The sequence below is a fragment of the Lactuca sativa genome, chromosome 2 (genome assembly GCF_002870075.4).
Source record: "Lactuca sativa cultivar Salinas chromosome 2, Lsat_Salinas_v11, whole genome shotgun sequence".
NCBI classification, from domain to species: Eukaryota; Viridiplantae; Streptophyta; class Magnoliopsida; order Asterales; family Asteraceae; genus Lactuca; species Lactuca sativa.
The window spans coordinates 203763584-203790931 of NC_056624.2; the positions used below are offsets into that span (position 1 = coordinate 203763584).

The 27348-nt window shown below is 32.7% G+C and overlaps 1 protein-coding gene across 1 annotated transcript; it reads right to left on the reverse strand.

The window, feature by feature from the left end:
• Positions 1-17045: 17045 nt before the first annotated feature.
• LOC111916206 (proteasome subunit alpha type-7) lies at positions 17046-18718 on the reverse strand. Its single transcript, XM_023911831.1, has 2 exons — positions 18618-18718; positions 17046-17328 (listed from the first exon to the last, which is right to left on the reverse strand). The coding sequence occupies exons 1-2, from the start codon at positions 18716-18718 to the stop codon at positions 17046-17048; spliced, it is 384 nt and encodes a 127-aa protein (XP_023767599.1).
• Between the last annotated feature and the right edge of the window lie 8630 nt (positions 18719-27348).

Sequence of the window (27348 nt, forward strand, 5' to 3'; positions counted from 1 at the left end):
CTTCTTTTTGAGAGTTATTCACACCCTCTTCCTTTACCTTTCCAGAGCTATAACTGCCCTATCTATTTTGGTTCTTGTTTTTACCAAAGTTCTTCTTTGCAAATTTCTTTGGATTAGAAACCATAAAAGCGAGTTCTTCCTTAGAAAGTTCACAGTCTGAGAGATCAGACTCCGAATCATCACTATATATAACCTTCTTGCCCTTCACAACAAGGTCCAATGATCCCATCCTAGAAGCAATCTTCCTTTCTTTTGTCACTTCAGCTTCATGTGACTTCAAAATTCCAACAAGCTTAGCCAACATGTAGTTCTTGAACTGTTCATATGCTTTCACAGTAGAAACAACCGCCTTCCACTCAGATCTTAGTCCGTTCATGAACGTGACTTTTTTCTCGATTAGCTCACGTCCAATCTTGTGCCTCATCATCCTGCTAAGAAGATGACTATACTGATTGAAAGTTTGATCCAAAATCTCTTCTGGATTTTGTATAAACACTCCAAACTCAAAAAGCGAAAGAGTCTGAGTAGAATGCTCGAGATCAACATCAGTTTAGTACAATTCCTTAAGCCTATCCATATGGATTTTGTTGTGTCATATGAACTAACTAAACGAAAAGTGTATGGTAGCCAGACAAACATGATGATCCTCATCGCTTTAACATTACTTATCAGCCTGTCCTTCTCATCCGGTGATGAGTCTTTTACATCAATAAGAAGTTTGTTGTAGTCTTGCTGAGTTTTAATTTCTCTTCTTGTTCATGTATGAGTGAACATCTGAACAGTAATAGCCTCCCAAATCAAATAGCCATTATCTTCAAGCCCGAGGACATAGTCTTCAAAATGCAACGCCCATGCTACATAATCGTTGGGAAACAGAATGGGAATTCTAGTTGTAGATATGATGTTGCTTGAAAGATTTATCGAGTTAACATGAGAATCGTCTGTCATGTTTATAGATTGACAAAACATGTATGTATCAGATGTGTAAACTAAATGATTTTTGGGTAATATACAGATCAAAGATCAGTGTTGATAAAAACGATGACGGCTGAACTAGATCCTATAATAGGGGAAACCCTAAAAACTCTTTCAACAGAAGAGATGTGTATAGAAAATATCCTGCTCAGATACCAATTGATGAGTCATAAACTCTTAGGATCGATCAGATTCAACAAGTATGTACAATCAAACACAAAATATAAATGAAGAATGTGTCGAATAATTATAAATCACAACCTCAGAAGAGCTCAATAAAGAACTGCTACTTTAGAGGTGTGTAGGATTTACAATAACACGATTACCTAAATCACGATGCATGCATGCACCTTAAATAGTAAAACCCTAATCATTAAACATGAGTGGAGAGTCCCAAATCGGTTATACAAAAGACTAAATACAAAGAATAATTATGTATGTATGTATTTATGTATGTATGTATGTATGTATGTATGTATGTATGTATGTATGTATGTATGTATGCATGTATGTCTATATGTATATATATATATGTGTATGTGTGTATATGTGTATGTATGTATGTATGTATGTATGTATGTATGTATGTATGTATGCGTGCATGCATGCATGTATGTATGTATGCATGTATGTATATATGTGTGTTTTAACAGTTTTCTTTCTTCTTCCTTTTTTCTTTGTTTTTTTTATGTTTCATCTGCCATCATGTTCACAGAAGATCCAAGAACTTCCTTTTACTTTCCTTTGCGACTTTTTAAATTTGAGAGATCCTCTTCAATTCTCAAGTGACTACAGATTTGTACCAGTCTTCCTTTTGGTGTTTCAAAGTGTGCTTAAAGTCTTTCTAGGATGGGGCAATTTGTCAATCACACTTGAGACAGAAATGGATCCATTCATTTGCATCTATTGTTGTTCAAATTGTCCTAAAGTCCTTATGAGTTCATTATATTGCTCCATGATAGATCTTGAATAAACCACTTTGTAATTGTTAAAATTACTCACAAGGAACTTCTTACTAGAAGCATCCTTTGGAATGTATTTGGATTTAAGTGCATCAACAGATCCTTTGAAGGTTCATGATTTTGATAGAGATCAAAGAAAGAGTCAGACATACCATTCAGAATGTGCCTACGACATATGTTATCATTATTTTCCCACTTGCATTTTCTTATGGTATGTTTAAGGGTTTCGTTTTCCATTAATTATGGTGCAGGGGTGCTTAAAACTTAAACAACCTTCAGAGTGCTAAGAAGGAAATTTATCTTCTTTTGCCAACAACAAAAATCACTACCCTCAAACTTTTCCAGTTTCCCCAATTTAAAACTCTTGTCACTAACAGATTCTACCATTGATATTCTTCACAAAACCATAAATTTTGAATGTTAGAAATTTTGGGTTTTAAGAATATCAATATAATTGGCTAATTTTAAAGATCGTAATTCTAATCACTTTCCAAAATCTGTAATTTCGATCCTATAGCCTGGAGTATCATGAAATCAGATTTGGGATAATCCTAGAATGACAATTTAGAAGTCATGTCACTTCTAAATCAGAAATGCGGAAAGTGCCTCACTATTTTTTGTTTGATGACACAGAGAGAATCAGATGAATAGGTTTCGCGTGTAGAGTTTGTAACCTATTTTTTGCAACATGCAATGTGTTCTTATACATGAGAGAAAGGTATTTAATGGTGGTTACAAGTATTTTTGGCGCCAAAATAGAAGTTAAAAATTTGGTTATTTAGACATAACCGAATGTTACATCATCATGATGACACAACCAATTTTTGGCAGGAGTTTGCATGGTCGAACTCCTTCTTGATATAGAAATCTATTTAGGTTTCAGGGTGTTGCCCCTTGGAACCCCTTACCCAGGTATCACGAGTTCACATTTCTCACTACGAGTCTGCACCCCACACATCCAGTCTCGGGTAGTAAATAGAACTTAGTCTGTCTCGATAGTAGTACTAAAATACACTAAAATATGTTAATAACACTAAAATCACCAATAATAACTAAGAACCCTTGGTATATGATTTGAAAATTTTTCCAATTCTTTTAAATATTGGTGATGTTTTCTTTGTTAAATGCATTTTGGAAAAATGTACCAAAAGTTTTTACATAATAAAAATTTAAATGATGTACTTAAGATATGTAGGGTGTTCTATTCTAAGACCTAAATGCACATATTTGAGGACCCGTATTAACATCAATATAGTCGTTAATCTTTTTAATTGTTTCAAAAGATGAAAAAATAGTTTCATAATCAAACTTCACAAAAAGATTTTTTTTTCCATGAGTGGAGACATAAAAACAACATTGTTGCCCTTGTTGTATGACTAGTGAGTACAATTTATACAAACCCATCTCAGATGATCGTAATTAATACCCTTATTTTTACGATGTTAAGCTTATGACTTTACGTATACCTTATAAAGATATAACCCATGCTTGAGTGACCACAACTCCACAATACCTTATATGCAAATAGAATAGGGTATTTGTCTTTTCTAGTGTCCTATGTTTATGGCATCATATTGTTTATATGCATAGTTCGTTGGGACCAAAACCAATTTGTGTGGTCTTTTATACCTTATCTTTTCTTAAAACCATACCAAACCAATTGAAAGCTTAACAAGTGGTACCTTCTTGACAATTGCTGTTTTGCATTGACCGAATCGCAAAATATTTAAATCATACTTGATATTCTATATCAAAGATAGTTTTCATCGCTTAAAAGGTAAAATTTAAAAACTAGCGTCTTTTGTCCAAAGTAAGAAAATTTTTGTGCGTTACACACGGTAAAAAAATTAATGTTGATAATATACGTTGTATATATGTTGTTTAGAATGGATATGTTATTGAATTCAACTTTGACATTATATTTTTTACACTAACTTTATATATATATATATATATATATATATATATATATATATATATATATATATATATATATATATATATATATATATATATATATATATATATATATATATATATATATATATATATAAAGTCTCAATTATTTTGAATAATATTACTCACTAACCTATGTCTGATCTTTGTGTATAAAGAAAATTAAACATAATTCCGATTTAAAATATTATTTATGTGACAATCTTTTACTTTCAATCATGATGTTTTTATAAATACGATCATTTTAAAGGTCACCTTATATAAGTTATAATAATTTGTTGTTACTGTTTACAACTATTATTCATTAAGATTTAATGTTATTTATAACAATTGTTATGATCGATTAATTTAAAATTTTACTAATATGATCATCTTTTAGTTTCGACCATAATGTTTATTTTTAATACAATCATTTTAAAGGTAGATTTGTATAATTTATAATAATTTGATGTTATTGTTGTTTATAGTCATTTTTCCTTAATTTCAAATCCATTTAGCAGCATTAACTTGTCATTCTATATTTATAATATTTAAACCATTTTCATTTAAAATAATATTTAAACTGAAAAATGAGTATATATTAAAATAATCATTTTAAAATTCTACCAATAATAATAAAATATTTAATATTTAATAACATTTATTAAATTAATAGATTAATTATATTAAGTTTGAAATTGAAAGGTCATGAAGGTTTCAAATATATAATATGATATGAAAAATGTTTCATTTATATTTATAACTAAACGAATGCCCGCGCGTTACGTAGAAAGAACTATATAATTGAAATCTTTACAAATATATGTTTTTTTTAAATATAACAATAACATTGTTGTTAAATTTGATATAATAATTTGTATACTAAATCGATATAATATATTAACTATTTTGAATTATATGATAATATATACATCTATTATAACTGCATAACTTCAATCGTTTGAATGACTTCTATTTGCGAGTTACTCATGAATAAAATTAAATATAATATATGATTTAACGTATTTATAGCTGTTGTTATTGCTAATTAATTTTTTAAAATTTATTTGTTTAACGTTTTAATTTCTATCATTATAATTATTTAAAACATCAAACATTGTTTTTTGATTTTAAAGGTAACAATATAATCATTTATATATAGTTATTTTTAACTATTGTTGATATAAGTTATTTTAAGCTACTTATTTGAAAACTTTTAACGATTACAAAAATATCTTTAGAAAAATATTTTAGTTAAATTGAGATTACAATTTAGTTTTTGCATTTAGCACTACACTTTATCACTTTTAACTATTCACAAAATATTCATTGGGTTTTTTAAGTGGAACTGAAATTGATATTTAAATTGACACTGTAATGTTATATTTAAATTAATAATTTAAGTATTCTATCCAAATTGTTCAAAAGTTGTAATGGTTTACATACAATAACATATTAAATTTAATAAATTAAGTATAATATGTTAAAGTTAAAGTCATAACTTTATAAGTAGAAGTAAAGATATACTATTTTAATAGTGAAATTTAGTTTATTTTTTGTTATACTTTAGGTTTGATATTTATTTAACCTTATTAACCATATTATAATCATTATTATAAAGTCATTACAATTTATCACATTAATTATTTACAAAATATTTTTTGGATTGTTTAAGTTAAACTAAAATTTATATTTAAGTTGACCATGTAATATGATATTTAAATTAATAATTTAAGTATTTTATACAAATTAAATTTATAGCTTTAAAATGATAATGGTTTACATCCAACAATATATTAAAATTAATAAATTAAGTATAATATGTTAAAAGTTAAAAAACATAACTTTAATATGTAGAAGTAAATATAATTTATAATACTGAAATTTAGTTTATATATGATTACATTTTAGGTTTGATATTTGTTTAACCTTATTAACCAACTTATAATCATTGTTACAAAGAAATTGAAAACTCATAGGAGTTTCAAATTAATGTGGTGAAAGAAAAAAATGCATGAGAGTTTTAAATGAATGTGGTGAAAGTAAAAATGTTTCGTTTATATTATAGTATGATATGATATGATATGATGATATAGATATAGATAGATATAGATATTCGATTTGATGCTATTATTGTTTATAACTATTGTCCATTAATTTAAAACCATTTAACAATATTAACTTTTCGTTCTACATTTATAATATTTCAAACTTTTTAACTATTTTAAAAAATAGGATTTATGTAAATTTATAAGTTTATTTAATATTTTGATTTATATTTTGGATTTAACATGATATTTAAACTAATGATGTTTAAACTAACTAATAAGTGTATCATAATAATCATTTAAAAACTATACCAATAATAAGATAATATTTTATATTTAATAACATATTTTAAATTAATAGATTAATTATATTGGAAAATATTTATTTTATAATATAGTATGATATATATGATATGATAAGGAGATACGTTAATTAGTGCAAGTTACAAACGAGAATGAAGTAAAATAAGAGCATCTTTAGATTCTAAGGCCCTCAAATATGGAAGCCACAAGAACCACTCATAGCCATGTGGCAAAGGTGCAACAGTCATGTTTGTTTGTGGAATGTTGCACGAGAGTTATCGATCCAAATAAAGGCTTTGGCACTTAATTTCTTTGACTATACATTTAACTAGTCATTTTAATGATTATTTCGTTTTAAAAAAAAAATTATTAAATATTAATCATTTCATTTTTTCTATAAATATCTACCATATTACTATAATCTTATTCCTACCATTTTCTTTCTTCCTTTACTACAAAAACCAAAATAGAAATTTTGAATATCGCTAGAGCTCCAACGACTTTAAAAAAAACACACAAACCAAAATACATTCATAATTTTGTACTCACTAACATGGAACAATTTCCACAACCATCAAACTTCCAAACCTAACAACCTTGGAATGTAACGGAAGAACCTATGTTATAATTGGGTTTCAGTGTTTGGGAACCTGTAAAAGAAAAGAAACATTATGGCAATCTATTTGAAACCTTTTCTACGATGAAATAGAGAAATGTGTTTATTGGCATCTCGATGAAATTTCGTCAAAATGATGCAATATAATGTTAAAAATAATCAAATTCAATGACATTTACAATGACCTAAAAACACACACATCCAAATAGGAGTAATGAATCTGAGATCATTGATGCAGCGTTGAAATAATACCAAGAATCTCAACTTAACCGTAAACCTTTTACTTATATCAATATTTGTTATGAGTTGCATAATTCTATGAAATAGTTTATGTTGGCACATGCAAAAGATGAAATTTAAATTTTGTATTAAGTAATTTAGATTTTATTTTATTTAATGTAACCTTTTTTCTACTAAGTAATTTCCTTTTTATTTGAATTAATTTAATTCTTTTATTTTAATCGAAATATAGTATTTGTGCAATCTTTCTTTATTTATTTTTTATTGAAAATGACGATGCAGCGTGGAAGGTATACCAAGTTCAATGAAGTGTGGTAGTGGTGATGATTTGAAACATAGGTCACATCGCTTTTTTTATATATCAAAGTGATGAGTATACCCGATGACATAAGAATAAAACAAATTTCTTCAGTTTTTTTAAAAGTTTTTCTTTGTATAAGTAGTAGATTTGATAGGCCATGGGCTATAATCATCACATGACCGCATGAAAAATATTGGCATGTAAGTACCAATTCATCACCACAATGACACCGCATTGAATTAGATATATACACCACGCCGCATCATCATTTTCAATAAAGAAATAAATTAAAATATTAGATTTTAGATAAAATAAAAACATTAAATTAATTTTAATAAAAAGGAAAATTACATAATAGGAAAAAAGGTTACAGTAATTTAACTAATAGACAAATTACTTAGTAAAAGATTTAAATCTCATCTTCAACATTTTCATGTGTCGACATAAACGATTTTGGAAAATTACGCAACTTATATTAAGCAGTGCTATAAAAAAGGTTTACTGTTAAGTTGGAATTCTTCATACTGTTTCAGCACCGCATCAATGACCTCAAAGTCCTTACTCCGATTTGCATATGTGTTTTGAGTTCATAATTGCCATTGAATTTAATTATTTTTAACATCATATCATGTCATTTTGAAGAAAGTCCGTTTTGATGTCGATAAACCCATTTTACCATTTCGTTGTCGAAGTGTTTTCGAATATATTACCAAAAGGTTTGTCTTCTTTTGAAGCAGATATGCGGACACAGAATCTATTTTAGGTAGGTAAAACACTTAACCAATTCAATCACAATGAAACTTCTAGATCTATTGATATTCATTAAACAATCAATGGTGTGTTAATTTTGGCTTACGCTCTTACGTTTGTTACTGGATGTTGAGGATCGCAAACAAGATGTTAATAATCGTGTAAACCCACGCGACACCCTCGTTCTCATTTATGATCTCATATTGATGTGTTAGTTACACACATATGCTCCATCAACAATTAAAACTTTCATTGTTCCATCATTTTCACTTTTCAATCTCAAATTAGTGTATCAGTTAACCACAGACGCTCCATTAACAAGTTACAAAGAAACAATGTGTGTTTTCATGGATTATCATACAAGTTCACATTTTTCCTAAGTAACTAGAGTGACATTTTTATATGTTCTGGTACTTTATGTTATACTTTTAACAAAATATACACCATATAAGAACTATTCGGCTAACGAAAATCCACCACACAAAGAAGCGGTGCGTGAAATGGGAACTCACTCAACGATCATTTTATAGGTCATTTCTTTATACCTCTCTTATATTATGGCTTCATGAATGAGGCTAAGTTTTGGTTTGACTGACAAATTATTAATCTTTTACATATAGTATTATATACTCTTATAAATATATGTAAGGGTGTATTTTAAACTTTTTAAGAATACAAGGTTTAAATCTTATTAACTTAATTAAATTTTAATTAATTAATATTTAAACCATTTAAAATCTAATAATTATCTTTTAATTAAACATTTAATTAATTGAATTAAATATTTTAAGAATTAAACAATTATCTTAATTATACTTTTAATTAAATAATATTAATTCATTTTCTTCTTCTTAAATTTTTAAAATTAGGATTTATCTAATTGTCTAGTTTAAATGTTTAGATTTTAGGCAATGAAAATAACTAATAAAAACGAGTAATAATCCTACAATTCGGAAAAGGCAACAAAACCTCGAGATCGTTGTTGGAGCCCAAAGTGTGACGCGCTTAGCCAGGGGCATGATGCACATGTTGTTCATCCAACCAGTTTCTTGGTTCCACTTTATCAGTTTATCCTTATACATGTCTTATAGCATGATTTCATGAATGAGAGTTAGTCTTGGTTTGATTGACGAATTATTAATCTTTTATATATAGTATAATATACTCTTATAAATATATGAAATGGTGTATTTTAAATTTTTTAAGAATATATGGTTTAAATCTTATTAACTTAATTAATTTTTAATTAATTAATATTTAAACCATTTAAGATTAAATAATTATCTTTTAATTAAACATTTAATTAATTATATTAAATCTTTTAAGAATTAAATAAATATATTAATTATCCTTTTAATTAAATAATATTAATTTGTTTTCTTCTTCCTAAATTTTCGAAATTAGGATTTATCTAACTAACTAGTTTAAATGTTCAAATTTTAAAAAATTAAAATAAATATTAAAAACTAGTAATTATTCTACAATTCAAAAAAGGCAACAAAATCCTGAGATAACTGCTAGAGCCCAAAGCGCGGCGTGCTTAGCCAGGGGCGCGACTCAGCTGTTGTTCAGACAACCAATTTCTTGGGTTTCAGTTTACTAGTTTTTCACCAATACGCTTACAATACCAAATCGTAGGCTCTGATACCACTGATGGGTTTTCTAGGTACATTAAAACATAAAAACTATGCGGCGGAAATCATAAAACTATTTATAGGCACATGTACCCTAGAAAATTATGGCATTTTCTCATTATAGCAACATACTACGGATATCGATCTAATCTACTATTTGCAAAAATAAAATAGATTATAGAACATACATTTTAGTATAAACAATCATACTAACTATTAAGTCTTTAAAAGCTCCATGGAAACCAAGCATCAAAAGTTTGAACGCCTCTAACGGCTCACATCCAATCCCATAGAACAATAGAAATCGATAGGAAAAAGGAGAGATGAACGGAAATTCGTATTCCACCTTATGAGAGGTAAGAACAACGAAATTTATGAGCCAAGTGGTCATATTTATAACTAGGGGATCTCCAGGTTAAACCTTGATTTGAATAATTAAATATCAGATTTAATTTATTCAAGGCAATTATCCTTATCAGCTATAGGAGCCTTCCAGAACCATTCTTCAACACTTCCATTTCATTTTTTTTCTACAAATCATAGGTAATAATGTCTATGTTGTTTATTGATATCATGTTTTCTTCTATACCTTAAATTTATTACATGATATCAGATACCCTACCAAATGTTTTATAGTATTATCCAACAAATATGAATGGCAGAGGTGCTATTGCTAGTGTCGCAATAGAAAAGGCAATTTTGGTAACAACTATGTCTATATTTACTAAAATTTATGTATGGGAGCATATCTATAATGGCATGATTTGTAGGAGCTGATTTTAGATGATAAGACAACAATTCCAGTAAATAGTCATCAAAACACCATGTTACTGTGGACATAGAATGTTGATTGTGAAAAGATCTATTTTCTTTGAGGGTGTACACAAGCAAGGAGAATATAAAACATGTTTGTCGAATGTAAAGTAAGCATTTGGAGCATTCTCATGGAGCATTTAAGTTCAATGGAGAACTTAGAACTCAATTCAACACTTAAGGTTCGTGGAGCATGTGACAAAGGAATGAATCATCTTAAAAGGGAATGGATCATCAGCCAAAGGAACGGATCAAGTGACAAAGGAACAGATTTTCCAAAAGGGTTTATGGAGAAACTTAGAGCAACTTGGAGCAATTTGAGCGACTTGGAGCAACATGTAGAAACATGTTGCTCCATCTAATAAGAAGTTGCGCCATCTTTGGGAGCATGTAGCACCACATTGAATGGAATTACACAAAAAGGAAGGATCTTGAACCACAAATGAAGACGTTGTGCCTTAAGTGATGAAGTTTCGCCATGAGCCATCTTGGTTCCATGATGAGCCATGATATCCCTGATGAGTCATGAAGTACTCTATGATGCTTAGAATGTAACATCCCAAGATTCAGGTACTTCTAAATTCATCCCTATGGTTTTATCATATGGAATTTCAGTCCCTAAGTCCATGAGAACGAGCCTTGGAGCCTTGTGGCATTTTTGTAATTTAAGCAGGATGACTACGCTATGGATGCATGAGGGTACGTTGGGGGTACTAGGGCGCGCCCTAGTACGCTGGGCATACACTTATGTACTCTTGTCAAGAGAAACCCCTATTTTTAGGGCTTGGGTGATATATAAGCTTTTTTATGGCTCATTTCACCCCACCTTTTTAGCCTCCTTACCCATTGAGTTGTCTTCGTCAAACCCTAACCCTTAGTGAGTGTATTTGGAGCTAATAAGTGTGTTGTTGGTGTGTTTAAGGAAGAAGAAGTTGCATCAAGCAGTTTGGAAGCTTGAAGCAAGTCTTGGATTTGGAAGTTTTGCCCTTTTCTCCATCATTCCAAGGTATAAAGTTCATACCTTGATGGCTTCTTTGCTAGATCTCTTTTTTGGGTGTTTTTATGTTTCTTTTTGGTCCCAAATGCTCCATCTTGAGCAAGGCATGTTCTGGATGTTTTGCGTTATCCTTTCAGACCCTTGGAGTGGTCCTTAGTCATAAAAATGAGGTCCCAGTGACTAGAAGTGGCTCATTCATCTTGAGTAATGTGTAACGCTCTGTTCTGAATTGACTCCCAGTCTGAGGCTGTGGCTCGAAGGTCGGTCATTATAAGGATTATGGCTTTTTGTAAGGTAAGATCTAGGCCTATTTGAGTGCGGGTAATGTATTAGAATTGATCTGGGTGTTTGGTTCGTGTTTTGGAGCCTAGGGGTATTTCGGTAAAGTGTCAGTTCAGGCTTTTGTGGAAAATGGATTTTTTTCGGAATGTCTTAAGAAAGGTTTGAGTTGTTAGAAGTGTAGGGCTTCTCGTCACCTTTTCGTGGATATAAGGATCGTCGGAATCGGGCTTATAACGAAGAAGTTATGGCCTTCGAAAGTTTCGTGGTTTTCAGGCTTAGCCGGGTACACGGGACGTACACAAAGAGTATGAGGAGTGTACTAGTGAAGAAGGTAGTACGTTGGGTGTACCTTGGAGTACGTTGAGCATACTGATCATGATGGTCGTGAATGTTCCCCGGAGTATGTTGGGCGTATCATATGTACGTTGGGCGTACTCCAATCAGATCAGAACCCTATTTTAGGGTCTTGGACCCTATTTAAGCTCCTTATCTCATAACCTAACTCTAATATCTTCAGCCTCCATCCCTCTAAACCCTAGAAATCGTCATATATCATTCATGGTGGCATTTTGAGCTTATGGAGTCCATTTTTGGGGTGTTTGATCCATTTTCAAGAAGATGGAATTTGATGCAAAGATGGGAAAAGGATGAGCTTCTAGATCTGGCTTTTAGGACTCATTCTCAGCTTGATGAAGGTATAAAGCTTTGAACTTGATCATTCATCTCATAGATCGACCATTTTTGGGTTTTGGTTCCTTTTTGATCCCAAGGATGAAGCTTTATGGTTTAAATTCGATTCTTAGACTTGGGGTTGCCACCCTTGATGTTATTTGAGTCCTTAAGACAGAAAGTTTCCATCTTGAAGGTCTTAATGGGTTCATGCATGAGTTAGGTTCACTTTTATGGAAGTAGAATTCCATTTTTGGAGTTTAGGTTTGTTTGGGGCATGCAAAGTCACCAAGTCAGGTCTAGACATTAAGTATAGCCCAGATCTGTGATTTGGACTGGTGGGATCAAGTATTAAGCACTTAATGGATTTTGGGCATGAGTTGTTTGTACGCTGGGTGTACTATGTAGTACGTTGCGCGTACAATCCATTTACCTAGTACGCTAAGCGTACAAAAGAGGTACGTTGGGCGTATGCTCTCAGGAGGACTTGGTCCTTAGTGGACTTTGGACCTTTGGGCCCTAATGGTTTTGGGCCTGGATTTGCAGTTTGTTGGGTCTAAATGTATCTTGGGCCAATACTAGAATAGTTGGGCATACGCTCTCATAGAACGTTTTTTGAAAGTCAAGAATTTGTGTTATGAAATTACAAAATCGGTTCCTCAAGGTTGGGTGAATGATAATCGTGTATACATTTATAAGTGTTCACAAACCCTTCTTATACTTTAAGAAGCTTGCTGGAGGCTTTACTACACATTGAAGTGTTCATGAGTCAATCTTATACCTTGAAGAGCTTGGTGAATGTTAGTCTATATTGAGGTGTGTTCATTATTCAAGAATACGTTTCCCTATTATATATTTTACTTCGAAATTTTCTTTGATTCGATTTGCTATGTGCATCGTAATGTAATTTGAAATTTTCCTTGATATGATTTTGATTGAAGATGTGATTTGGTTTCTATTAATTTGTAGTATATTTAACAAAAGGTTAAAGTCATAAAATGACAACCAAATGTATATCATTTGATATAGATTGAGAATTTTTAAAAGTTATATTGAGACCAATTTTACTAAGGCGTAATAATTGGTTTTGTCAAACTATTTGTCAAATTAAATTATCCCATAAAATTTTCGCACATCGTAAAAATCCAATTTTCAAAATTAGTATTCATTTTGTCTTAAATAAATAAGAAAAAAAACTTATATATCTATATTACGCACCTTCTCATTTCTAGCAATTCTTGTGACTATCCCTTACAAAAATAATCTTGTAAAACACAAGACATGGGGGTAATGAACCCGCATGCAAGCATGCAGAAACAAATACGCACCTAAATTATAATAACTAATAATTCAGTGCACAATTCCCCATTTGTGGTTATTTATAAATTATAAGTAAAGATATATATTAGTGGAAGATATATAAAAATATAAAACCAACTGAATGGAAGAAAGGGCAGAAAGGCCAATCTGGGGATTTGTAATGTTTCAACAAATATAGTACTCACTATTCTGTTTTATGTGGTATGGTTTAGGTATGCTTTTATCATAGAATATACTCCAATATTTCATCTATATACCGTCTAAAAGTATTTTATTAAAACAGTATGAGTACTTAAATATCATAACATAAGTAAACACTTGATTAATTACATGACCATTATTTACCACGAAATATTCAATACGATAATAATATTATATATAATAATAAGTTGTTAACATATATTCTATGATGTAATTCTTTAAGAGAAATATTTCGGATTAGTTTAAATTTTGTTTATTAAGACTCCTAAAAAAAATTATGCAAACTTCTGAAATTTTGTTATGAATCAATATGTGGTATAATATTTATACAAACCGATATATATATATATATATATATATATATATATATATATATATATATATATATATATATATATATATATATATATATATATATATATATATATATGAGTGTTTAATCGAAAATATTTTTTATTGTGAGACAAAACAAAATTACTTCTTTAATTTTTAAGGTGTCACTTATGTAATTAAATCAAAAACTATAAAATAATATTCATATAAATAAAAAATAGTTCAAAACAATTAAAACACTCACTAACATGCACCACTCACCACTCAACCAACACCACCCACGACCACTACCTCCCACCCATTACCACCACCTATAACCCACTAACCACCACCCGCCACCACCTACAACCCACTAACCACCACCACTACCAACCACCGATAACCACAACCAAAAACCCACTACCACCACCATCACACACTGTCACCACCACCAACAACCACCCGCCACTACCCCCCACCAATCATTACCACGACCTACCTCCACCACCTTTCACCACTACCCGCCACCACCACCTTACCCATCACCCACCAAAAACACCAATACCACCCACCACCTACCACCATCATCACCACCCACCACCACCCCCACCACCAACCACCACCCATCACCACCAACCACTACCATCCATCATCACCACCCGCCTCCATCACCCATCATCACAACTAGCCACTACCATAACCACCCATCACCCACCAAAACCACCACCACCCACCAACACCACCACCTACTCCCATCACCTACCACCACTACCCGCCACCATCACCCCACCACCACTACCCATAACCACCACCCACCACCCACCAACCACCACCGCCTGACAAATATACCCCCACCAGCACCACCCGCCTCCACCACCTATCACCACCACTCGTCACCACCAACACCACCACCCGCCACGACCAACCATCACCCACTACCACCACTCACCACATCATCACCACTTACCACCACCAGCACAAAACATCACCACACTCCACTACCCCGTCATCACCTACTCATCAACACCACCACCATCGACCCATCAACCACCATCATAACCACCACTCCTACCCTCACATGCCACCCTTCACCACCATCACCACCCACCACCACTCACAGCCACTACAAACCAACTATCCCCCATAACCTCCATCACTACTACCCACCACCGTCCCCCACTTCCACCACTATTATAACCCACCACACGCTACCACTTATCTTCACCACACGGCCACTACCTATAACCACCAACACCATATGTGATTAAATGCATATAATGACATAAATCATGCGTGATTATATGTATTCAATCACATAAATGACATTTGATTAAACAGATATAGTCACATGTGATTATACGTATCTACTCACATATGATTTTAATAAACAAAATTTGTTTTTTTATCTTTTTCATTCAATATTTTTTTCTTATGTATTTAATCATATATGATTCTTTGTATTTAATAATTTATGATTAATATGGAAAAAAAATTGTTTTCATGTTTTTATTCAATGATTGTACTCTTATATAATACATGTGATTATATGTATCTAATCATATTTTTTATGGACAACATTATAATCACATATGATTAGATTTATTTAATCACATATGATTAAAGTTGACAAAGAACATCTATTGAATCGAGAATGTGATAATGAGTCTTGTCCAAATAAATCATATATGATTGCATACATATAATCACATGTGATTATATGTATTTAATCACATATGATTTATGTGAACAATATTCATTTTCACGTTTTCGATTTAATAGTCGGTCTTGTGTATTTAACCACATGTGATTTTATGTATTTAATCACATATCATTACTGTGGATAAGATTTGTTTTTATGTTCTTGATTCAATAGTTGTTCGTCTGTATTTAATCACATATGATTATATGTATTTAATCACATATGATTTATGAGGACAATATTCATTTTTTCGTTTTCGATTCATTATTTTGTCTCATGTATTTAATCAAATATGATTATTTGTATTTCATCATATATGATTTATGTTTACAAGATTTTGTTTTTTCACGCTCTTCAGTTAATAGTCGTTCTTATATATAATCACATGTGATTATATGCATCTAATCATATATGATTCATATGGACAAAATTCACTTGTGTTCATATAAATCATATATGATTAGTTGCATATAATCACATGTGATTAGATACATATAATCATATGTGAATAAACACACGAGAACAACTATTGAATCGAAAAAAAATGAATGTTGTCTACATAAATCAAATGTGATTAGATGCATATAATCACATGTGATTATATGTACTTAATCACATATGAAATATGTGTAAAATTTTTATTTTCGTTTTCATGATTTAATAGTTACTTTCGTGTATATAATCATATGTGATTATATGTATCTAATCACATAAATCATGTGTGATTATATGTATTTAATCACATAAATCAAATGTGATTAAATACATATAATCACATGTGATTATAATCACATGTGATTATATGTATCTAATCACATATGATTTATTTAAACAATATTTGTTTTCATGTTTTCCATTCAAGCAAAGCACAAATGGAAAGTTTGATAGTTTCTTGACCAAATGTCTCTTTGTAATTCTTTTCTAGAAATTCCCTTATGGAATTGGAGTTTCTACCAATTGCATAAGCTTTCCAAGCAGAAAATGTTCCTCAAGGATCGGTCTGATATAAAGATGGAACATCCGTATATGGATCAAATCCTACATCTAGAGTTGAAAGGCCAACCAGCCTCACACCACCACTTTGTTTGTACTTCCGTTGAAGACCTGCAATGTAACGTGTGATATATTCCATAATTATTGGATCCTTAGCAATATGCATATGGCTTTGACACTTAATTTGTGCCCTATTTATAAGAACATTGGAATCTGCTTTTAATCCAGCAGAAGCCAATGCTATGTGATGATCCAAGCTTATAATTTTCCTAACTGATCTGCAAACAAAGGCAAAAAAAGATTTATAGAATAAGCATACTGCAAAAACAATGATGAAACTACTTCATAATTTTCTAAAAACTAGTGATCCTGGTAATTAGAATTGCACTACAATGTGAAAGATGTTTTATAAAAATAATATTTGAGGTTGTAGTGTTCAAGCTATGGTGAATATGACACACAAACTACATGCAATAAATAATCAGTAAATTAATACATAAAATAAAACACTCGCCAACGTATGTCACTTGTAAGGATTCATGAGATCCAATTCCACTATGAAAAATTATACGAGGACTTTAATCAAATAGTTGGTGTGCGGCACCAAAAACTCCATATCCATGTGACCATGTGAAGTTTAACGGTACAAGAATCCTATTTTCATTTCATCACCCACATTTAGTGGTCGGATAATGAGAACCATGATAACTAATTGCTTTATAATAAGTAATCTAATGGAATTAAAAGGGAATCGGGAAACTGGAAATCGTGAAATGATAAGAAATTTCGAAAAAAAAAAAAAAAGAGAGATGAAGATGAAGATGCCAATAGAATGTGTTATAAATCAGCAAACGCAAATCTGAGCTCTGCCATTATTGATGAAATGAGATGACCTTGGATTTGATAATAGAGGAGAAGTAAACCGCTCATCAGGAACACATAATCAATTCTACGCAAGCCATCAACTTGTGAATTAGCTAAAGTTTCTCAAGAAGATGAGATTCATTTAGGTCTTTATCTTTCTCCATAGGATCAACGATGATCCATATGATTTGCGAGTGATTGCAGGTAGTACTATTTACAGCACAACCACATAGAAGCCTCCCGTGCCTTGAAACAAAATTAAACGAATGAAATCAGCTGCACCTGGATATGAAGTTATTGACGTGCCGTCGGAATCATCGAAGCCGGTGGCGCTCGTCGATTCTCAGGAGGTTAGGATACGATTAGATCAAATGTTGATGTGCGGAGGCGGTGAATAAGATGTCCATTGCTTTAACGAATTTGATTAGCTGGAATTTGTTCTCAATTTAGAAATTGTTCTCATTTGAACATACATATATATATATATATATATATATATATATATATATATATATATATAGAGAGAGAGAGAGAGAGGGAGAGAGGTAAGTTCAGTTGAGATAATAAAAAAGGTTGAGACTGAGGGAATCATTCTCAGCCAATCATTTATTTTTGCTGCAAAATGCTCCGGCGTACCGAGCCAATGGAGGTTGAGTAATATTCATATATGAATTTAAATATACATGTATTCATATATGAATACACCACCTCCATCCGCCACCAACCACCACCACCACTGCCACCAAACACCACCACCTCCACAACCAACCACCACCAACAACCGCCACCTTCGCCACCACCCATCGTCATCATATTCATATATGCATAATCACTTCCAATATACTTATTCGTATATGAATATACATATTCATATATGAATATGATCTATTCAGTCGGTTCGGTACGTTGGAGCACTTAAGCGGCATATACGAAATGAGTGACCTAAATTCATTCCTTTGTTCTCAACCTTTTTTTTTCTTAATTGAACCCTCCCCTATATATAGGGCTAGGTTCAATCGTGGATTGACATCTATTGTGCGGACATGTGGACAATGCTATTTTGTGAGAATGACTAAGAAAATATGTTGGTTGGTAATGTAAATACGTTCAATCTCATGTAATGTTGTCATTATCACGTATTCTCACTAATTACATTGTCTATATATATATATATATATATATATATATATATATATATATATATATATATATATATATATATATATAGGGAGAGAGAAGTAGGTTCATGTATTCTAACTATCTATTGTGTGGATGTAGGAATGATTGTGGAACAATCATTTTAAAAATCTAGATAGGGTGAAATAGTAATCATTGTTATGCCTAATTATGATAAATAATTAAATCATTTAATTTAATTTCCGTTAAACAAAGGAAATTAGTTTTTCTAACCCTACAAAACCACACCTCCCCACCTTCACATTGTCTTCCTTCCCCATCGAACTATCATAGTTGGCAACTTGGTTCTTCCGAAGATGTTCCTAGTTCGAAGAAAACCCCAAAATACTTCTTCTTTCTATCCGATAATACCCTTGAGGAATATATCTTACTAATATTGACCAAACTCTCTCCACACACTGCATTAGGGTTCTTTCGTTAATCTACCACTTTCCCTCCGAGGTCAGGTTCTTCATTCTTCACACCTTTCAGCTCCGCTTAAAGCTTCTTGCTTCCCCTTGTGCATTTACACCTTCAATGCAGGCTGAAACCCTCTTTCGTATTAACAGTTTCTAGCTAAATATCAACAAATGTCACACCCCCAAACCGAAACGGCGGAAACGTCTGGGGGTGGATGACTTCATATACAGTATCATAACCAATGAATAATAGTGATCAAAGGTATACAACCATCAAATTTATAATTTATAAGTTTAGACTGTATTCAAATCATTGTTTGCTTGATACCAAATACATATGACAAAAATATATGACGTGACGTTGTGGCGCCCCATCCTCAAAACCTTTTTGGTTACCTGTCTACTAATTCCCTGAGAATACAAGTGGTTTTGAAAAAGTGTCAACAATTAATTTAGTGAGTTCATAAGAGTTTTGTATGAGAAGTATTAATTAGTACTTTTCCTTGTAAAAGTGATAGAGTGTAAATGAGTTGTAAGTCTTAAACCCAAGACCAAAAATGCAAGTAGTGATGTACTAAAGAATAATATTATAAAGTTTTATCTTTATATAAAAATAATTGAATATATGTTAACCCCGTAAACCAAAGTGTTGTTAATACCCCATGTGAGTTATTATAACCATACTAGCGACTAGTAGCCTGATACGACGTTCTTCAGGCGTTGGAATGTTAGATATTTGTCACCTTAGACCTTGCCGGTCTAACGATAGCTAACAGCTTAGGTGCGGGGTTTTCAGTCATGTATAGATCTATACACAAGTGCCACGGTCTCTTACCGAGACTCTGGTTATTGTGTACTCTGGTAGGTACGGTGAAGATAGTGATCTCACAAACTTGTATCAACAGGTTTACTTATAGTGTAATGAAAACCCTTTTTCTTGTAAATGAAAGTATTCTTATTCCATAGTGGTTACATAGTGTAAAAATAATTATACCTTTAAAAAAGTATATATGTTTCATCCGAAATGATAAAGTAGTGTTTGTGACTCCCAAACTATACTAAATATAGTTTAGTATGATTGTTTTGTTAACTCTATTTATATAATATTTATATAAATATGTAGAAGTTATCTTGTCTGGATGTTTTTAAAATATTATATCATATAAACTTACATCTAACACACGTATTAAAAATTGGTATTAAAAAGTCCATTTCTAGCTTTTGCCCCTATCTAACGATATTTACCGGTAACTAGTAAAATATAACTTTGTAAAACTTATTTTTATCTTTTTGTAGTATTTAAATCAAGTTAACTTTATAAGTTTAAAACCATATATATTTAGTCAAAACCCACAAAAATTGTGTCATAAACTAGTTATGACCATTTTTGCTAGAAAACCCCCTTTTTTTCATAAAATGCTAGATTTTTGAGTTTTCTGTTTGTGTAAATGTTCTAAAAACTAGTAATACTCATATTTCATGCAAATAATACTTATTATTCAACATAGAAATGAAACATGCAAACATTTGTGTTATAAACCAAACTTTATTTGTATTCCCCTTCCTATAACATAAAAATCTCGAAAATATGGGGGTATGAACTCACATTGAGTGTGGTTGTGGTTGGATAAAGAGGTGATGATGAAGATCTTCAAGCTTAGATCACTTTGAAGGTGGTAGAAGAACTCCTTGAAAATGGTCTTATCATATGGGTTTAACACATAATAATGCGTGTAAATGAGATGAATCTAACATGAAAATGTGTAGAAACACTAGATTAACAAGAATACTTACCATAAATCTTAAGAAATAACTTGGAGGTATTGATCTTGGGAGGACTTGGACTTCTTTCTTGAGAGAAAAGTGAAGAACTTTGAAGATGATGGGGGGTTTGGGGGGGGTTTTGTCCGTAGTTAAAGAGGGAGGGGTGAGGTGATGTTTTGTAACGCCCGGGTTTCGGGGCTAAGCATTTTTAGACAATGTAATAGTCTAGGTCAACTATTGTAACTCTTTTGAAGTAATAAAGATGATATATTTGAATACTATGTGAATTATGTGTATTTATGTGCTTATTACTTATTTATAAAGGTATAATAAGTAAAGGATAAAAATAAGCGTCAAAGTAAAAGTGTGAGATAAACCCGATATCTTTACATAAAGTTGTAGTGGTCGAAACAAGGATTTTGGAGATATAAAGAACGCCGAAATCCGAGTCATAACGAAGAAGTTATGACCCATCAAAGTTTCGCGACGGAATCAACACGATACCGAGGAGCGTAAATAGTGAATTTACGGTTGATGTGCACGAAAGTACCCACTAATTTTAATATTTCTAACCTAACAAACTTAAACTAACTATGCACTTATAGGCAATGTACCTAGTCAGATTACAGTATAGCTTGAGTAAGTCGGGTGTCGATCATAGGGAACGGTGTTACTAATTAATCTACTTGCAATCAAACTAACCTAATTATTAACAAGTTTAGAAAGGGTTTTATCTGATTTTACAAGATCAGACGAACTTAACTCAAATTCAATCAATAAGTAAAAACACTCTTGTCTAGCTCGAATCCACTTCGTCCTTATGGCTAGCTAATAATTATGGATTATCAAGTTGGTTTTAATTATATTAGTAATTTAAGTCTAACTTTACCAATAATTAATTAATTCATGTAAAACTATGTATGGTCACACACAATTAAACACAGAACCAATTATGAATATGAATATGCTATGTAAGATTTATTATGTAAACGCAATTATAGTCATAATCTACGTTCTCTAGCACAGCTAAGTTTATTTACTTTAATTACTAACCAAGATTGGTCAATCCTAGCTCTAACAATTTAATGTTCACTAAATCATTAGGTAAACAAGTTCATGCAGTTAATCGTCACTAAACTACACAGAACATGAAATTAACCAACTAGAGAAACAAACACAAGCATGCTAGGTAACTATAAATCAAACACAAGCAATTTACCAACTAAATAAATCCATATAAAATTAAGCTATTCATAAGTTGGAAGCTTCATCTAGCTAACCAAGAGTAGCTAGATTCAGCTGCTCATAATAGCAACTAACACACTAACACAAATCAAAGTATAATGAAACATGTTCCTAGGTAACAAATAAGTAAACTAAATTATGGACCTTCACTCTTTTGGTGTTGAAAACCTTTTTCCAGGACCTATCTTCTGCTAAAAATCGCCTTCTGGAACCTCTTTCTCTCCAAAAGTCTCTTCAATTCGTAATGGTTAAGGATATATATAGTTTTCTGATTTTAATAATTCACGTCGTGAATAATAAGATACTCACGTCATGAATACAAGATAACCGTGCCCGGCAAGGACCTTCACCCACGTACATATCTTCTAGAACTTACTCTCACGTCGTGAACCTTCCAGTTCTCACAACGTGAAGACGCTTTTTCCTGATTTTCTTGTCCTTTAATCTTTTAACTCCCAAAGTTTCTTCCTTTAACGTTTTTAGTCCCTTTTCTTCAAAATGTCTTCTTTTTTGGCTGCAAATAACATTTAAACCCATAAGTACCATTATTCTAAACAAATTACCAACTTATATATAAAAATGTACTTAAATATTGCCTAAAAATAGGTATAAATATAGCAATATCAAAATACCCCACACTTGGGCTTTGCTTGCCCTCAAGCAAATTTAAACTTAACTCTTTATTACTAACATCACACAGAACAATCCGATTCCAACTCAGCCATTATGCCAAGACCTCAACGCATGCATTTGTGTCTAAAATTTTCCTAAAGTACCCCCCCCATACTTTAAATACTCACAATCTTCATAAACACTCGCCCACTTCTTTCGAACAATGCTCATTTTATGCAACGCTCCGAATCCATCCGTAGAAATCTCACTTAACCTCAAAGTATTTTTGTAAAGCTACCCAAGCATACATAAACTAGAGAATTACAGCTTTAAGATACCAATACTTGGAGCTCTTGAATTCTTCACTTCTTTGATAGTTTAATCTTGATTTCTTTGAATTCATTTCTTTCATGGTTTTTGGCATCTTCAACTTTTGATTCCTTAGAACTTTGATCTTTGATCTTCATACTTTGATAGCTCCAAAATTCTTCAAAAATTCTTACTTTTCAGTAATTTCCCTCTTTTTTTCTTTTTCTTTTTTTTTTTACATGTATAACTCACTTTTTTCACTCAAAACCTACATGCTTAAGTAGGGGCGCTTAACTTCAACCTTTATTGGTTAAGACATAGCTTTACTGGATACATTTCAGGTTTAGAATGCTAAACATATTGCATCCCTCAAACCAAACGGGGTTATGTTTTTGTTCCATGATTTCACTAAAATAAGGGAGGCCACAAATGCACTATAACGTGTATTGGCTCAACTAAACATTTGAACTTTTATCGGATCATCCCATATGACACTAACAACTACAGTTCAAATTATTATTACTAGATTTAATTATTAAAAATTTCAATTTGCAAATTTTCTGGTAATTTACTTTTTCTACCCCTACCCCACAATTATTTCATACAATGCCCTCATTGTATGCATAAAATAAATCAAAATTAAGGAAAAGGGAGAAAAAGGAACAGACTCCCCTGGGATAGTGGTGTGAGCATCTCCAAAAGCGTGGAAAACATGCATCTTGAATATGGACTCTGAGAAATAGAAACTTGGATCTTGAACTCGCGAGATAAGGAATGTATCGGCAAAACATGAAATCGAGCCTTCAATCTTCTAAAAATGTGGTGGAAATCTTCAAAATAGAACGAACAATGTGGGAAAGCATACGCCACATTGTATAGTAGTGAAAATGAGCCAAAATAGTCTTCAAATATTCCCCAAAATGAATATGGAAAAATATAACCCATTTTGAAAAAAATGGAAATTCACGACGTGAATGAGCTAAAACTCACGACGTGAACTCGTTGTGAAACGGGTTCTGGAAGATCTTCATATGCTGACTCACGAGGTGAACTTTAACAAGTTCACGACGTGAAAACTGGAACATCAAAAATATTTTTCTTCCAACTTCACTTTTAATTCTTGAATGCACCCATGTCTTAACGTATTAAGACTCTTCTATCTCTACTATTTTGGACTCTTCTCTCTAAATTTCTTCTCACTTGACTCACCCCACACTTAACTTAAAATATGGGTCTCGACTCTCGACTTTAAACACTCCCGGCTAAACACGTATGCACTTATATCTCGATATCCTATTTAGGCGCTCCTAGCAATTTCTGAGAAATAACCACCAAAGAAGAATAAAAGTAACATAATATTTTAATAGTTCTTACAATCCCAACAAAATAAAACAAAACACAATAAAAACAAACCAAACAAAATAAAAAACAAACAATCAATCATCCTCCTCCTCATCGTTCGCTCCGCTCGTGCCCGCGCCGTCACCTCTACGTCCGCCATACTCCGTCCATCTCAGGCAAATCGGGTAATGATACCCCAAATGAGGTGGTTGCTGCACTCCAAGGTGTTGGACAACGCTCTCCATAGTACCTCCAATCCAATTGACACTCAAAGATAACTGGTCAAAATAACCAGCCATGTCACTCCCAAAAGGTGCTCCAACCATGGATGCGGGTGGATGCATTAGCTGCCCGCGTTCTCCCCGTCCTCTTACGTTCCTGCGCCTCGGCCTCGGTTGTGGTTCAGGTTGGTCGGCCGGCTGATCATCACCATCATCACCCTCACCATCTGAAGGTACTATGCCCCAATGCGACCCAAAGTTTCTGACAACCCGCATAGTCTCCAAATACCCCATGCCAAACTCATGCTCATCCACACAAGTCATGGAACGAATAATATCAGGAACAACCAAATGATACGAGCGGGCCAAACGCATAATAAATTGCCCTCCACAAATGAGGCTCCCAGGGCGCGAACTAGCTGCAGACCCGGCCAGAAAGCGTGCCAGAAAATAAGGAATATTGCAACACACGCCAGGCTGTAAGATACAACATAAGAAGAATAAATTTTGTTTTGTCACTTTATCTCCATGCCTCCTATGATTGATGGAAAATGTGATGAACCGGTGGAGTAAGCGATGGATCGGGGACCGAATACTGCTCTCGGAAGACACTCCGGAATACTGCTCTCGGAAGACCCCCCAAACGGAATACCAAAGCTTGTGGCCAATGTCGGTCTTGAACAGTTTCCTGAAATGTCACTGTTGAGAAAAACTCAACACAAAATTCCTTATATACCCGCTCTTGGACCCGGAATAGGTTACGCCATCCAGAACAAGTGAATAAATACCCATCTCCAATAAATATTTTTGTCAAAAATGAGCCCAGCCGGTTTACGAGCCCAACTTCCCTCAACCGTGTCCAATTAATTGTTGGAGCAACTGCAATTTCTCTGTTGTAAAGCCACCCTAACTTGTTGCTCCATCGGGTTAAGATGTCGCGGGACATTGTTGCGGGAAAATTGTAAAACGGGTGTAAACTTGCCACCCCAATGGGAGTCTCTCTTCGGGGAGCCATTACTGCAAAAACAGCAACAAACAAATCCAAAAGAAATAATCCAACAAATTAGAAATTAAGGAAACTGAAAACTGCTCAGACCAGGATTCACATCGTGAATTCGTACCCAGCAACTAAAATCGGGAAAATCAGGGTACAAATCAAACCACAAGAATAATGGGGTTTACTCCCATAGCATTTACAAGCATAAAGCATCAACATTTTAAGGCTATTACAGGACTTTTAAGAAGTAAATTCGATTTTTCATCTAATGAACAAACCCTAACCCTAAGTTCAACCATTGAAGAAAAATTAAACTCAAGAATTAAGAATTATTACCTTTGATGGAAGTATTACGTAACAACAAAGAAAAATAGAGGAGTTGTCGGCCAAAATCGGAGCAATGGGGGCCAAATGGGGACCAGATCTCGTTTTCACTTCGTGAGGAATAAACAAAGGGAGGGTCAACTGGTTCTCATCCCTTTAATCTGTGGTCCCGTGTTTTTCAAAATTCTCGTCGTGAATCCTGAAGGATTCACGTCATGAGTTCAGTCTGGGCTAAATTTTGGGCCATGCACTCACGGATTGGTCTTGGGCCACTTATAAAATGGGCTAAACTGTATTATTGACTTATTATCCAGTTTATTCACGATTCACGTCGTGAATTCTGAAGAAGTCACGTCGTGAATGTTGTCTGGAAGGAAAAATTCATACTAAATCAAATTTGACTTTCAACTAAATTCTCAATTATTACTACTTCCATTTTAGGGCCCCTACATTCAGTGTTTAATTATGTTATAATCGATTTGGATGATATGATCTATGTTTTTAAGACTAAAACGCAAAAAGAAAAGAAAAAAATGCAAACCAAACTCGGGTTGCCTCCCGAGAAGCGCTTCTTTTTCTTGGACTCTTGAGTTGTACTCAGTGCATCCTACGTTGAATCATCTAAAGAATCCTCCACTAGGATCTTTTGTTCCTTGAAACGCCTCTTGTAAGCTTGAACTCGTCTTTTGTACGCCTTCTTCGAATTCTCCTTTTTACCTTTGACCTCTTCTTCATCAAGCTTGCGTTTGGTCCCTTTAGTTTCCTCCCTGCACTCCATAGCATCCTTCTCCTCTTTCACTATTGGCTTTGTCACCTTTGAAGTAACCTCCTCTTCATCATTTGTCATCTTATCTTCCTCGCTTACCCAAGAAGGTGGACTCTTGTAAGCAATGACTTCAACCAAATATGGAACAGATGCTCTTGGTTTTGTTCTTTTGACTTGATGAACTGTCTTGATCTCTTCTTCCATAAGCTTTTCTATTTCTTCTAATTCATTGTCTTCATTAATTGTGAACACCTCTTCTT